At 40.8% G+C, this 15,149-nt stretch overlaps 2 protein-coding genes across 4 annotated transcripts; one reads left to right on the top strand and one right to left on the bottom strand.

Moving 5' to 3' along the window:
* Positions 1–184: 184 nt before the first annotated feature.
* On the bottom strand, positions 185–4,897 carry vps29 (VPS29 retromer complex component). Of its 2 annotated transcripts, none has more exons than XM_086274083.1 (4): positions 4,752–4,897; positions 2,029–2,220; positions 1,360–1,595; positions 185–676 (listed from the first exon to the last, which is right to left on the bottom strand). In XM_086274083.1, the coding sequence occupies exons 1-4, from the start codon at positions 4,752–4,754 to the stop codon at positions 559–561; spliced, it is 549 nt and encodes a 182-aa protein (XP_086130209.1). In that variant the 5' UTR covers positions 4,755–4,897; the 3' UTR covers positions 185–558. The 2 variants fall into 2 exon arrangements, with proteins under 2 accessions (XP_086130209.1, XP_086130207.1); XM_086274081.1 differs by lacking the exon at positions 4,752–4,897 and adding an exon at positions 3,716–4,727.
* Positions 4,898–5,043: 146 nt separating this feature from the next.
* Positions 5,044–14,647, top strand: eif5 (eukaryotic translation initiation factor 5). Of its 2 annotated transcripts, none has more exons than XM_086274079.1 (12): positions 5,044–5,200; positions 5,815–6,039; positions 7,296–7,575; positions 7,730–7,811; positions 8,368–8,540; positions 8,900–9,011; positions 9,135–9,265; positions 10,182–10,343; positions 10,528–10,689; positions 10,800–10,964; positions 12,398–12,538; positions 13,310–14,647. In XM_086274079.1, exons 3-12 carry the CDS (start codon positions 7,504–7,506, stop codon positions 13,406–13,408), a joined length of 1,299 nt encoding a protein of 432 aa, XP_086130205.1. In that variant the 5' UTR covers positions 5,044–5,200; positions 5,815–6,039; positions 7,296–7,503; the 3' UTR covers positions 13,409–14,647. The 2 variants fall into 2 exon arrangements, with proteins under 2 accessions (XP_086130205.1, XP_086130206.1); XM_086274080.1 differs by lacking the exon at positions 5,044–5,200 and adding an exon at positions 5,243–5,480.
* The last annotated feature ends 502 nt before the right edge of the window (positions 14,648–15,149 follow it).

Raw genomic sequence — 15,149 nt, 5'->3', positions numbered from 1 at the left:
AGTATTATGTGCATTGATACTTAGGGGGATTTCTTTTTCAAATAAGCACGTTGCGTTATCCTCAAATTTTTCAAGACAGAAGAGTAAAAGTATAAATAAATTTGAATTTCCCAAATGAAATATCAAAACACTATTTACGCACAGCTATTACTGCTGTCAATATAATTTAACACACAGCAACAGATGGAGTGAAATTACATCTTTATTGTGGGAAAGAAATGAATAAAAGGAGGCTAACTACAGGAAGCAATGGCCTGTTACATGTACAGGATGTGAGGAGGGTGTTTATTAAAACAACAACAAAAAAACCCAAAGGGAAAAAAAATGGCACCCAATATTATTGCATTCTCTACAGTTACCAAAAGACAGCTCAGGTATAAGCAAATGCTGATGACATATAAACAATATAATACACAGGTCTTTTAGAGTTAACTTACAGAAGTCATAGCATTAACACTGTGGTGACTCTGAGGGAGCTGCCGCCCCCTGGTGGACAGGAATGAAATATAATCTGAGGCTTGTTAATGCAAATTTTTCTCCATCTCTTTGTGCTCTCCTTTAAGATTTCTTGTACTCAATTCGCTCCACCTTGACGTCATCGCCGATCAGCTGATAAACGTACGTGACCACTGTAGATGCCTGGATGTCCATTAATACAAAAGAGGGGATGATGTTGCTGTGAGAGAGAAAAAAAAACAGATGCATTTCTTTAATTACACCCAGTTTAATGAAAAAACCTTTAACTGCAAACACCTCAGTATTAAAAACATCCACAACAGTGTTTCTTTCCTAGAAGATCTGTGTTAAACATAAATGCTTTGAGCGGGATTTACAGAATTTCAGTTGCTGCCATTACGTCTGTGTGGATGAGAAAATTCAGAGACAAATATCTAAAGACCTCAAACATCAATCCAGAACTATCTGCATGGAGATCTATTATGCGACATGAGCAAAAATCTGTTTTTGTTATAATGTGGGAAAACTAGTTCATGTTAAAAGATGCCATAATTTGGCTTGAAGCAATCAGTTTTCTTAGTTGCTGATGATCAGTTCTCCAATTAGAATCAGTTATCAAAATATGAAATTGTTCCAAATATTCTACTACTTTGTCTATAAGTGTATCTTATACAGTGCTCTTTTACTCTACTTGAGCACTCAAGTAGAAATGTAACTGCTTTCTATCTAATATTCACATTTCAATAAGAGAAACTCTGGGTTCAGTATCTTGCACCTAGATACTGATACTTTCGCTGAAGCAGCCAGGGTTCAAACCACCAACCTTCCAATGTCAAAATCATGAAAACATGGCTAACTCGCCTCCTAAATAGAGCTCAATTCATGGTTTATATTGGCTCCCACCTTTCCAGGGCGCTGTAGGCTCCAGTTGCAGAACCAGGGTTTATGTAAAACTTATTTTCATTCTCAAATGCCTCAAACTTGTGTGTGTGCCCAGAGATAAGGATGTCAACGTCAAGTTGTCTCTGGAGGAGTGCCAGGCTGGCCATGTCGCCCCAGGGGATCACTTGATGGCCGTGGATGAGTCCAATCTTAAACTGGCCCACTGTGACCACCTTCTGCTCTGGGTAGTTCAGGTTCTGAGAAAATATCAGGAGGACAAATGAGAGATGGGAAAAACATGGAGTAAAGTAAGTTTTATACACTGCTTTTATCTGACAAGTCCAATTATGGAATAAAGTACTAATTATACACACATTTAAAACAGACAGCAAATGGCAGAATGAGCTATATTTAAAAGATGTCGTGTCCTCAATGGGATCATTTTTGAAAATCATGATCTACATGGATAAATCTCAGTTTGAGAGAACAGCAATTACAATTTAATTACAGAGCAATCAGTCTTTAGGAACAGCAAATGATGTTCTTCATCAGTGCTATTAATATACAGAAACACAATTTGTAGACATAATTTGAACCCTGTTTTTGAACATTCTTTGAAATAAAATTGTTTTATGGTGATTAGTATGTTCTACGTGGTTTATTTTATTGTTCACACACACAGACGCAAACCTCATCAAAGTCTCCTCTGACGATGTGGACGTCCCCAGCGAGGGTTTTCAGGTAGTCATAGCTCTCCTTGGTGCAGAGGTTCCCTGTGCAGAGAATGTGCTGGATCTTCCCCGGCACTAACAGTTTTTTGAACTTGGCTGGCAACGTGTTGCATCGGTGAGGGATGTGCAGGTCACCTAACACCAGGACCAACTGATATCATCGCACAGACACACACAGACAGGTTAGTTACCCACCGATGAGCTCTCTGCCATAGCTGAGCATTTCATTTTCCCAGTGGGCCAGATTAGAAAATGGGACAGCTGAGAAGGGGCGCACCAATAAGCTTATAAAGAGATAAAATTCATATTGAGCAGAGCCGAGTTCAGCTTATTGGTGTGGCACAACAATCCCAATTTCTCATGTGGTCCCTTGAAAAGAAATTTATGCCCCATCCCTGCTACAGCCTGCATGCTGCAGCATAAGAATACAGAAAGGGGAAGTGGGCCGAGGACAGAGCCCTGCGGGACGCCACTGGTCAATTCTGCAGGAGAGAATAATGCAAACAGATTCCACCATAACCGCTACACTCCTCTGTTAGTTATTGTTAAATTCTCCTGTACTTTTTTCAGAACAGTTTAATATTATTGCACAGATTAATTTAGTACAGTGGATAAACAGGTTTCACTCAAAAAGCTCAAATCTGGGGAAAAAAGCAACAGTTGTGAGTAAAGATCTGACTAAATTGAGTGTCTGAGTCCAAACTGGGCATTGTCCAGATTGAAAACCTATTTTTATTCCCTGGCTTTTAACTCTGTAGGAAACTGACACCTTCTTATTTATTTTATTGTATGTAATGATTTTAAGGTATTTTTAATTTGGTAGTTGTTTTGATCTGTGTTGTTCAGCACTTTGGTCTGCCTGGTGTGTTCTTAAAGTGCTATACAAATAAACGACGATGATGATGATGATTGTGAAAGTAACTTTCGACACAACTGGAAGACAGCCCACGGCAGAAAAATATGGTTTGAATTGGCACAGCTGGATTTCAGACGCTCAATGGCAGATAAAAGAGGTAGTTATGTTTTTACACTGCACCAAGAGTCTATGAGAAACAAACACCATTAAAACCGGGAGTTTATATTAAACATTAAACCTACAAATATTTTTAACTACTAGCCAGCACAGAAATTCTGAGCAATGGCTGTGATCGTATGTGATGACTTGGGTAGAAAAAAAAGAAAAGTCTGAATTCAACTGGTGAACATTAAGACAAACCAGGACTGATGCACAAAAGTATGTTAGACCATGTTCAAAATTTTATATTACAATATTACACTTGATCTGAATTTGTGCAATCATGTTATCTTCTGTCCTAGTAAAGACCAGTTTACCCTCTCTAAAAACAGATGAATCCCCCCCCCCAAAAAAAAGAAAAGATAATATAATTTAGTAGTTTAGACTTTGAAACATCTTTAGCTTCCTGCTGTGTTACGTTTAGTGGATTTCTTGTAACTGATTAGTGTCTTATTAATATTGCTTAGGCAACAGTTCAGTGCACTGCAGTTGCTATAGGAGCAGCAGCTACTTGTGCAAGAGATGCAGAAACAGCAGACCTCTGGGGCCGTGCAATCCCAGTCCCATGTTAGTGAGCCAGGCAGAGGAGCGATCAGAAAACAGGGATCCAGGACAGAGCGGGAACACTTACCCGGTGACCAGCCTGGTTGTTTGGAGACAGGCAAAAAAGGCAGAGTGCGGTGGTGGGGTGAGATAGAGAGGAAGGCATGATGTGCGTGGAGAGATCAACATGAGGCGTGATCAGAGATTGGGGTAAAGAAATACAAAAACAAAATTTTAAAAATGAAAATAAAGACAAGAAACAGTGGGGACAAGAAGGGGAAACTGAAATTAGAAATTAAAAAGTGAATGGATTAAGTAGACAGATATTAATCATTCAAACAAACCAAAAAAAAAAAAAGGTTAAAACAACAATGTGGTTGAAACAGTTGTTAATGGTCGATGGTTAGTGATAATCATTAAGCAAAACATATTGTAGTCGCCTGACAGTGAGCAAATGAAAAATAATGCGGTGAAGCAAATTAAATAGATGGCTGCAATTAAGCTCTGATGAATCGTCTACTGTCGAAGTATTTGTGTTTATAAATATGTCGAACTACAGAACCTGGAAATTATAAAACATAACAAAATGAATGTAGTCCTATGAGTTGTAGTTCCAAAGTAGCAACAGTCTTGTTTAGCTGGGTTATTAAATAAATAAATTTTAAAAATGACTGCTCATGTGCGGGCTGCTAGCTGGATGATAAACATTAAAGCAGACCAGGAAAGTGCTTCGTAAAATCGTAAGATGAAGTGTTAGCTCTATTAGCTCCGGAAGCTAACTCATTGACAAAAAGGGAAAAGTAAAAGAAGTCGTTATATCCATCAAACACATAACAAAATGATTCACGAACAAGCAAGACACACTGGGAGCCCGCTGTGCAATGGAAATGTGTGACTTTATGGGTGTTCGCAGTTTGTTCCGGTGAATTTTGGAGACTAAATTGCTCAACTGTCATGTGATCCGTTGATCCATCTCGGAACTGAGCTTTAATGCAACACAGCCTGAAACTGAAGCCATGATCACGGTCCCTTTACGTCGACAGCTAGTTTCATAAAAAGTCGAGCGCTCGATACACCGAATGAAAACGTGAGAACCCGTGGCCTTTTCGCCATTTCATACTCACCATCTTCAATGTTTCGGCTTGCAGGCAGTCAAGTTGAGGAAGCGCCTACGCACGTACAGCGTCACGACGTCAGCCAATGGGGAACGAGGATGTGTCAATAGAAGCTTATTGTTTCCTTTTCCTTTCAAAATAAAACAGCTAAAGTATGGAGGAATTGAGAGAAGTATTGAGGGGGTAACAGTTGCAGTCTGGCATTGAAAGAAAAATCAGGTGGCTAAAACGATTTTATGCCTCTATTTCTAATTCGTTTGTTTAAAACCTAAAGGATGGGGTTTTCCCCTAAATTTTCTAAGTTCATGTTTCGCATACACATGGAGTGCGACTTCAGCAGACTTTTAATTTAAAATTAATGCTGAGACCCGGATATTGCTAAACTTATTGCAGCTGTTAGCTTGACGTTCGTTGGTAAAAGCGACGAGTGTAGCAGCATTTCGCAGAACATTCGAGAGGTAGGTCCGAAATTATTTCATCACATTTACATGGTCTCATCCTAACGACGATTTCACAGCGATGACTGTAATTTTACAAAGAAATAGCTGCTAGCTACCACCGAGGACAATTTTAATCACGTTATCTTCCGTCAACCGCGTTGATTGGACTTGGCTAATAACTGCGTTAGCTGTGTGACGTCCACTCGTTTCATTTTAACGCATGGGATCTGACTATTTACTGGCCCTCAAGCTACTGTTTTCGCATCGGATAATGCTAACAATGAAGGTCAATTTGAAGGTACAAATTAGTGGATTAACTCTAATTGTCCCGCTTTCATTGTTATATCTATAAGATAATTTATGGGGAATTTTACTGCGTAACACGTGCAATGTTAACCATAGCCAGTTAGCTGGCTGACGTTATCTTTTCACGGTGTGGCACTATCGCTAACGGGGGTAAATCGCTAACGGGGGTAATGGAGCGTTTAATCCTCGTGGCAGTTATGCTGTACGTGACTATTCAAATACCCACCCAGTGAACACAGATGGCTGTCTCGCTCGACATAAACAGTTTACTTCGCAGTTTGTGTGAATAACGAAACTATCTCTCCCCCCCCACCCCCCACCCACAGGTCCCCAAAGCCCGAGGACGTTCCAGATAACCTCCTTCTGCCTTTGAGGAAGAGCAGCCGCACTTTGGATATTTATGGTCTTTAATCGTGCCTCTTTGAGAGCATCAAAATCATTAAGAAACCCTGTTGCAGTCAATAACATCAACCAGCACCAGGCATCGACCACCGTTCACTGCGGCTCTTGGAAGATCAGCGTTGTGTTTATGTCTTTGTTTTGCGAAAACGGTAAGTTTTTGGACGCAATCTACGATTTATTTCAACTTTCTTGCGCGATATTTGGTGTCGTGTTATGTGTTTGTCAAAGCTAACGCTTTAGTCAGCGTTATTGAGCAATATGACACGATTTCTGTGCCACTGTATCAAAATGGCGTCTTCCAGTCCGTCACTCGTGTGCAGTGACTGTATGACGCACTCTGCACCAAGCTGCTAAGCTAGTTAGCTAGCCTCCTCCTGAAATAGGCTCGACCTCTGCCCTTCTCAAAGATCTTAAAATCGGACACCACTGTGTCAGTCGCAAACAAGTTGGGAGGCATTTCATTGAGACTCGCACTTGCGTGTGTGAGACAATAACTGCTGCAGACTTTGTTGTTGATATTAAAACCATCAGCGGGGGGAGTTGTTTGGCAGCTGCTAGGCCTCCCTGTTTGTGACCTAGTAAAAAAGTGCAGGCCTTATATGACTAAAGCCAGGGGCCCTCATGTAAGACAAAGGGTGTCCACAAAGCTCTTTTTTTGTGCATTATATGGCAACAAAAGGTGGGAGAAACATCCAGATTTGTGGCAGAGCTTTTATTTTTCTTTGGGCCCACGTCATGCTTGCTCACTGTTGGATCACATGATTATGATTTGGATTTGCTGGGATATTTTCAGTCTTGACCCATTTTTGTGGGAATTCCTGTTAAATTGAGAAAATGATTTGAATAAGTCGTCTCTGGGAGCCACTGGGTCCTCGATTGCCTCTCCCTCTGGCTTGGATCTGTGTCGTAATGGAGTCTGGTCTTTCTTAATAGTGGCAGTCACTCAAGAGCAGGCCTGCACCACAGGAATCTTTAACTGTTTTCTTGTGGATTAGATGCTACCAAGGCTACAAACCACTGGGTTCACAAAATGAACTAGGCTGCATCTTATTGTTGTCATCATGGTACCTTTTCTCAATTGGATGGTATATAAACTGACAGTGGTGAAAAGATGTTTATTTTACATGATAAGTCATCTGAAATGTAATATTTGCACTGCTGTCTTTATGCAATTGCAGCAGTCATCAAGTTGTTACTTTGTAGAACTAGAATATAAACAAACTCCTCCAGAGACTAGATGGTTAACCAAGTTCTGTAAAGACAGACTAGAAGTGTAACATGAGTGCATGTCTACAAATCTGGGGGGGCAAAACCCTGTATTTGCACCCAATGTAGGATTGCAACACCCACATGAACTGTGGGGTTTCCTTATTAAATATTGATGTTTGTCCCTCTCGTCTTTCAGAGCTGTTGCGCAGCCGTTGGAACCTGTGTGGTGGAAATCTAGACTTCAAGCAAGGAGCTTGCAGCCACAGCGGCACAGCGTTTTTCATGTCAGAGACCGAGCACGCTTGCAGTCGTTTATGTCATCCCCTCTTTTCCAGACAGAAGATCCCGAAAAATCCCCAACCAAGATCCTTTTATCTTACTGATAGTGCTAACATCCAGCCAAAATGTCTGTCAACGTCAACCGCAGCGTGTCAGACCAGTTCTATCGCTACAAGATGCCCCGTCTGATTGCCAAGGTAACCACTCATTATTGTTTTTTTTAGATTTGTCCATTGGGGAGAGAAAAACAGCATCAGAATAGTGGTTGGAATTGGTCTAAAGTTTCCTGAGTCCTGTAGGAAGAAATGTTTGGGTGTGAATATAACATGTGGGTTTTTCCTTTCAATCCAGGTTGAAGGCAAAGGGAATGGAATCAAGACGGTCATTGTCAACATGGTTGATGTTGCAAAGGCTCTGAACAGGCCTCCAACATGTGAGTAACAACATGTAAATCTTAGTGTTTAGCTGGAATTGAACTAGAGCTTGTTAAAGTCTGTTTATTTTCACAATGACATTTTTGACGTTTTGACTGTCACTTTTATATTCTCTCATTTTTCTCTTTTGAATTCATCGTTGTAATATTCACCCCAGGTGAAGGAGAGATGTTTTGTTTATAGAATTCTTTAAACATGATGATGTGGCAATTACTCAAATGAAATGACCCCGTTCGATTGAGACTGTAAGATGTGCCGGCACGTTAGGGGGGGGGAAGGCTGTTTGGCTTGGTCGACAAGTTTGTGTACTCTTGACATTTTTCGTTTACACAATTTTGTAGTTGGAGTATTTGATGATCAAGCTTAAATGTCTGTCATGTTCATTACCAGTTTAAAAGCAAACAAACACCTAATGTTTAACATCTTCCTTTAAAGATAAAAAAAACAGTAACGTTCTTCAAAATCAATAATTACCAGGGCAAAGTCTCCTCGTTTTTTTTTTTTTTTTTGCTGGGTCATGGTGGCCTCATGTGCTGCTTTTCCTCTCCTCCGCAGACCCGACCAAGTTTTTTGGTTGTGAACTCGGCGCTCAGACCCAGTTTGATACCAAAAACGATCGTTACATCGTCAACGGATCCCACGAGGCGAACAAGTTGCAGGACATGCTTGATGGGTTCATCAGAAAATTTGTGCTGTGTGCCGAGTGTGACAACCCTGAAACTGATCTGGTAAATATTTCACAGCATCTCCGGGGCAGGTGCAGAGTATTTATTTGTTTTTTTTGTGGGTGGGCGACAGAAAGGGAAAGAACAAAGTAATAATTTAATACAACTATATGACTTAATGATGATAATGTGTCCCCTTTTATTGGCTATTATGACCCGAAATTTTTTTCATTTATTTCCTTTGTGTTTACAGCACCTTGTGACTATGAAAATCACGTGGTTAATAAATAAATATTAAATTACTAAATAAAGATACTTCCCACTTTAGATTCAGTATAAGAAAAGTTGCCTGTGTAAAGAAGAGTACTAGATTGTGTGGCAGTTTTTTAGGTACAAAATAATTTATTTTTTTGTCCTTGCAGCATGTCAATCCCAAGAAACAAACTATTGGTACTTCCTGTAAGGCCTGTGGATACCGCGGCATGCTAGACACCAGACACAAACTCTGCACATTCATCCTCAAAAACCCACCTGGTGAGACTTTTTTTTTTTTTTTTTTTTTTTTTTTTTCTCTCTGTGGTGAATCCAGAAAAGGGAACTGCAGCCAAAACCCCAAGACAGACTTGCTAATGAAGACTTTTGTCTTTCCTAACACAGAGAGCAATGATAGTGGATCTGCATCTGTGAAGAAAGAGAAGGAGAAGAAGAACCGCAAGAAGGACAAGGAGAACGGCTCTGGCAGTGGCGAGGCTGGAAACCATGACAACTTTGATGCTCCCGAGGCTGTGGTGCGTCTGCTGTGCTCCCAGACACCCGCTGGGCTTCTACAGCCACGGGACACTAGCACAAAACGTTTCTCTTCACTTCACACACGGTTTTCTCAGACACCATTGAAGTCAGTAGTAGTCAGCAAAGTGCCAGCTTTTATTTTAGACACTAATGCCACACAGTCTAGTGGCTTTTGAGTAGAGATTCAGGGGTCTTCTCGTGCTCGTATGCTGTTTTTATTTTGGTGTAAATTGTAACTTTTCCCCGATGACCCTTACTCTGAAAAGTTCTCAGCAACCAACCCCGTCAAAATAAGAAGCTCAGAGTTGACAGTTTGCTCAGGTTTGATGCTTGGTAGTGATTTGTGGTGCAGATTTCCTAGTGAAGCATCAGTGTTGTAGAACTGTTCAAACTCCTTAGTATTCACAATTCATGATATGTATCCCACATTTCCCCCTTCACAGGAATGGTAATAATGATTAAGGTCCACACTGACACATGTGTTGTGAAACATTCTTTGTAATGGATTTTTCACTGAAAGGGTGGGGCCGTCACCCAAAGACCTCCAAAAAGAGTTTGCGTTTGCATAAAAAGGGAGTCTAGCAACTTCCACGTTTGCAGTATACGTGTCCTCGAAGCTCTCAACCGGAACCACTTCCTCCAGTTCAAATGAAAGAGTTTCTCTTTAGACTGAGTTTACATCAGCAATTTCTTTTTTTTTTTTTTTTTTTTTTTTTAATGCAATTTTTTTTGGGGGGGGGGGGGGTTCTGGTTGAATTTTTCTTTTTCTATTATTATTATTATTACTATTATTGGCTGCACAGCCCTCTTTTGCATTTCACCATAATATGACCCACTAAGATGCAAAATCCAAGCAAGCCCGAGTGTTTCTGCACCATCTCGCTTTGCCTGAATCCTCTGTGGTTTCCTGTTTAGGATCGAGATGACGATGATGAAGACTGGGCAGAGGAGACTACAGAGGAGGCACAGAGGCGGAGGATGGAGGAGATCAGCGATCACGCCAAGAACCTGACGCTCAGCGAGGACCTGGAGAAACCCCTGGAGGATAGGGTCAACCTCTTCTACAGCTTTGTGAAAGTAAGGGTCCCCCGATTGTCCTGAATTTTTCTCGGCAGGAGTTTGTGAAACATCAAAAGTACACTTTAAAAATGAAGAACCGGTGTTCGGTGCTTGGCCTTTACGCATAGATTTTATTTGCACACACAAGAATTGGAGATACTTTAGTTCCTCCCCTGTAACCATTTGTTCTTTAAATGTGCAGAACAAAAAGGAAAGCGGAACGATTGACGCAGCTGATAAAGAGATCTTGGCGGAGGCAGAGCGCCTGGATGTGAAGGCCATGGGCCCGCTCATCCTGAGCGAACTGCTGTTCAACGAAAACATCCGTGACCAGATCAAGAAGTACAAACGTCACTTCCTGCGTGTAAGTCATTTTCAAGTCTGTGCTGCGTGTCCTTATGGTGCTGTCTTGTCCTCTTCCTCACATTAGGGTGTGTTTCACATGTCTCATGGCTTTCCTAACCTTTTCCTTAGTTCTGCCACAACAACAAGAAAGCCCAGAAGTATCTGCTGGGAGGTTTTGAGTGTGTCGTGAAGCTGCATCAGGTCCAGCTCCTGCCACGTGTTCCCATCATCCTCAAAGACCTGTACGACGCTGACCTGCTGGAGGAGGACGTGATTTTCGCCTGGGCAGAGAAGGTGAGGGACTTAACTACTAATGTCAAGTTAAACTCTGTGTTCTGAATCACAAAAAGAAATGCCTGCTGAACTTGATCCCATTTTGCCCAGAAATTAAAAGCCTAAAGGTGATCTGGGAGCAGATGGTAGTTAATCGTTACCCCATGAATCGGTTATGAGCACTCACTGATAGATCTTTAAAAGGGAAATGGCAAATTAAATTAGATTTAGGCTTATTCTTTGCAGCACAGAGCCTTCATTAGAGTAACAAACAATAAAAATCTAAACTGTATTCTACTGAAAGCTGGTATTTGTTAAATTGGTGAAATTAGAGCTTGTCTTATACCCTGACTCTGAAAGACTGAAATGCTTCAGGGGACACTTGGATAAACCTCCAACCTCAGAAACTGTAGCACTGAGCCACTAAAAACACTTAACAGACTGCAGTATGCAGAGGTGTCAGTCGTCATATCAAACCTCTCTGGTAATATTGATGATTGGAGTAGCGTGAGGAAGAGGTGGTTGGAATCTGTTTGAACAGATTCATTCTGCAAATGAAACGACATGAGCTCTAATATGTGTCTGGTTCCAGGTCCTTAGCTGCAGGAGTACGACTATATTAAGCTGAAAGTATAATGCTGCCAAAAAGTTGAGGTCAAGAGCTTTTAGGACATTAATACATCAAACAGCAGGAAGTGCAGTGGACTAGGGCCGCCTTTGACAAAGAATGAATTCACACTTCCCGTGTGTGTGTGTGTGTGTGTGTGTGTGTGTGTGTGTGTGTGTGTGTTAGCCCAAACTAGTCTGTTTTGTTACACCAGTCTGACCATACATTGACTCCCCATCTCCCACCACAAGTGGGGAGTGAGAGTGACACACCTAACCTGCACTGCATAACAAAAGCAGAGTGTTGGGCTCAACACATCCTTTCAGACAGTGTTACACCAAAGAAAGCCTAAAAAGGCCACTAACAAAGAAATGTAAGACCTGGTCTTTTTAAAGGGGCTTTGTGTGTGGGCTGAGATTCGGGTGCACTATTGAGGCCCCTAATAGTTGTAAGTTTTGTGTGTGGCATATTTTAAATGCAATCAAGCTGGTTTAGGAATGAATAGACACAGCTGAGAGCAAATTGAATTGTAATCAATTCAAAATGTGTGAATTAAATATATTAAACAAAGAAGTGGAGGAATAGGTATAAAGATAAAAAGTGCTATTAATAAATACAGAATTACTTGAGTTTTGCTAAGTCTTTACGTCCTGAAAATTTGAGCTAGATTTCCCTTAACTGTGACTTTTGTTACGGTATTTACTTTGGATACACATTAACTGTTAGATGCTAAATACTGCAACAGCAGCATGAAGACTACAGTTCAAATAACCCCAAGGGCTTGTTTATTTGAGGTCTTTTACACTGAAATCAGTCATTGCATTAAATCCATTTTCTTCTTCATCAGGTTTCTAAGAAGTACGTCTCCAAGGAACTTGCCAAAGAGATCCATGCCAAGGCCGCTCCTTTTGTCAAATGGCTGAAGGAGGCAGAGGAGGAGAGCGAGGGTAGCGAAGAAGAGGAGGAGGAAGATGATGAGAATGTTGAGGTAGAGTTATCTGAAGTGGTCACTTGGCTGTGTGCCGTGAAGTACAGTTAAAAAAAAAAAAAAAACAGCTGTAGTTCAGGAGTTACTGAGAACGTCCAGATTAAAGCAAAAATTAATCGCGTCATTGTCACAACTGCTTCCAGCTGCCACATGTAGTCAGTGTGCATTATGGATATAGGTGTGTATATAAGTGAGTGCATTTACTTGTATACTTATATCCATATATGCATGCATGCACTCACACCAGTCTGTCAGCCTGCTCAGGTGTGCTGCATCATTAACTGGGTCAGCTCCACCCACTAGTTCCTGGAAGAATTAGGAATAACATTTCTAACAAGGAAGCTGCACCCCGAAAGGAGGAAGCACAAAGAGGCCAGTCCTGTGACTATTGCGTCACTCAGTTTAAAATGGATGCCGACTTTTAGTGGCTTTTTGTTTGTTTTTTGTTTTGCTCTGTACGAATATAAAAACTGCAATTTAGTATGAAAATCAAATCACTTTAATACCTGTAGACTATACTTGGAGACTGAGTATGAAACCTGCATAAAATTCCAATATTCCGTTTCACCGGCTGACCACCGGGTGACTCCGGTCTACTGACACCTCGCTCGTTAGCAGCTTGAAAGTCAATTTTTAAAAAATGACAGTAAGCATGAAGGTTAGAGTTGCACTAATTTTTAAAATGCGACAGATTTGTTTCTGTTGTGAGAGGACTGATGCTGATGCAGTCGGGGGTGTTTATTGAGCAGCTGCATGTTTTCCTGTCCTCAGGTGGTGTACTCGTCCTCTGCCCGCGAGCTCAAAGTGGAGACTGTGAAACCAGACACGCCAGAGAAAGAAGAGGACGACATTGACATCGATGCGATCTGAGAGACTCGAGTGATGATGCTTTTCCTGACTTGCGGCTTTGACTCACGATGCCCTGCACTAGCTAAATGGCTGGCCTTTTCCCTCCTTTACTACCTGTCCCACCACCAGCCCTCTCTGCGATCCCTTCTCCGCTTAGTGGCATGATTTAACATAGCGCTTTATCTGCTGCACATTAACGCTGTCATTTTGAAGTGTATTCAGTTGATGAAATGAAGTCTCTTTTGGGGGTTTTAATCACGGGTGATTTGGGAATTTTGTTTTGACTGCACTTTTTTTTTTTTTTTTGGTCCTTGTATTTTTCCAGTCAATAAAGAATGAATGTTTTGCTATCCAGCACATTTTGACTGTTTCATCTGTGAGATTGGACAGTTTTTCTCTGGTAGGTGATTAACAGAGAATCTGAGGGGAAACCTCTTCCCTTAAATGTTGTGCTGTGAAGCCAGATGTTTTCTATATCATAAATAAAATAACATAATTGTTAAATCATTAAGAAAAAAAAAAAAAAAAAAGGTGATCAGATTCATCTTCAGAGCATGATGGTGTGTTTTTAAAAATCTGCACTGCAGCTCTGTGAGGGAGGGAAAATATGCATGTGTCCATGTTTTGTAATAGGAAACCAAAGTTCAAACAACACTAGATCAACTATCTGTAACGCCACTGGTCGTACTAAACTAAACCTACACGTTCGCCTCATGTTACAGAAAGAGACCTGGAAACTGAGAATTAATTTGCAAAGTAAGGAACCCAAATGGCAGTTTCACATAAAACTTAGTCTATTTTTGAGATAAAAAGCCAGAATGTAACTAATGTGGTTTTTAATCCAGTTATACTGAGCTTTGTTTTATACCACTCTTCCTCATCTCACATTGAAATAGAACTTTGAATAAGGTGACATTGGTGATGGTGTTATATTTGCGACTGGTTTACTTAAAACACTGGTAAGAACAACTGTTGCTAGGCTGAAAAACCTGCAGACGGATGCTTTGTAAAACGAAAACTCCTTCATTACACTTGGCAGCTCTACTGTTTATTCAGTTTTACTGATTTAGAGCTGCATGTCACGGACAAACTTATTATATTGCACTTTTCCAGCAGTGGAAACGGTGAACTTATTAGCTCAAACTTAAACTGTGGTGTAGAAATTCACAGCCTAGAAATCCAAAAGGTATATCTACGACCTGTAAATGTTGTATCCTGTATGAAACCTATAAGACTTTGTGTAAAAAAACAAAACAAAAAGATACTAGCGACCTTTAAAGCTCTCATTTATTCGAATTGAATTCGAAGAATAAAAGGATGGTGTTGATATTCTTTTCTGTCTCGCTAATATTTGACAAAGGCGCACAACTGTTTTCCTTTGAAGCTCACTAAATTCCCATTTCCTCCCGACTGATGACAGGCCTCTCTGTACTTGTGGTCCTGTGGGACTGAGGTCAGTCGGTTTCCTCACTTCCTCCACCCGTTCAACTGGACACAGTCGTGCTGCCTTCAGGTGCTTTGGGAAATAAGATACTCACATTCCATCACAAACAAATCTCTGAATTCGACATTAAACCCAAAACGGGGAACTTGGCGTCGTCTTAGTGTATGGAATCAAACATGAAAATAAGCAAGGCTTAGAAAAACAACTCCTTATTGTCTAAGGCATTTAACCCTAAATCCCTCCGCAGTTTAGTTTTGAAACATCCAGTCCGACCTACAAAAATATAACTAAGCAGTAACACCTACCATATGTAATGTG

Source organism: Aulonocara sp. 'chitande type north' Nkhata Bay, linkage group LG19, assembly GCF_057382095.1.
Source record: "Aulonocara sp. 'chitande type north' Nkhata Bay isolate Kocher_YH1m ecotype deep benthic linkage group LG19, A_spYH_male_GT1.1, whole genome shotgun sequence".
In the NCBI taxonomy this organism is placed as follows: Eukaryota; Metazoa; Chordata; class Actinopteri; order Cichliformes; family Cichlidae; genus Aulonocara; species Aulonocara sp. 'chitande type north' Nkhata Bay.
Note: the sequence above shows the minus strand (reverse complement) of the source record. Positions and strands in the feature narration are given on the sequence as shown.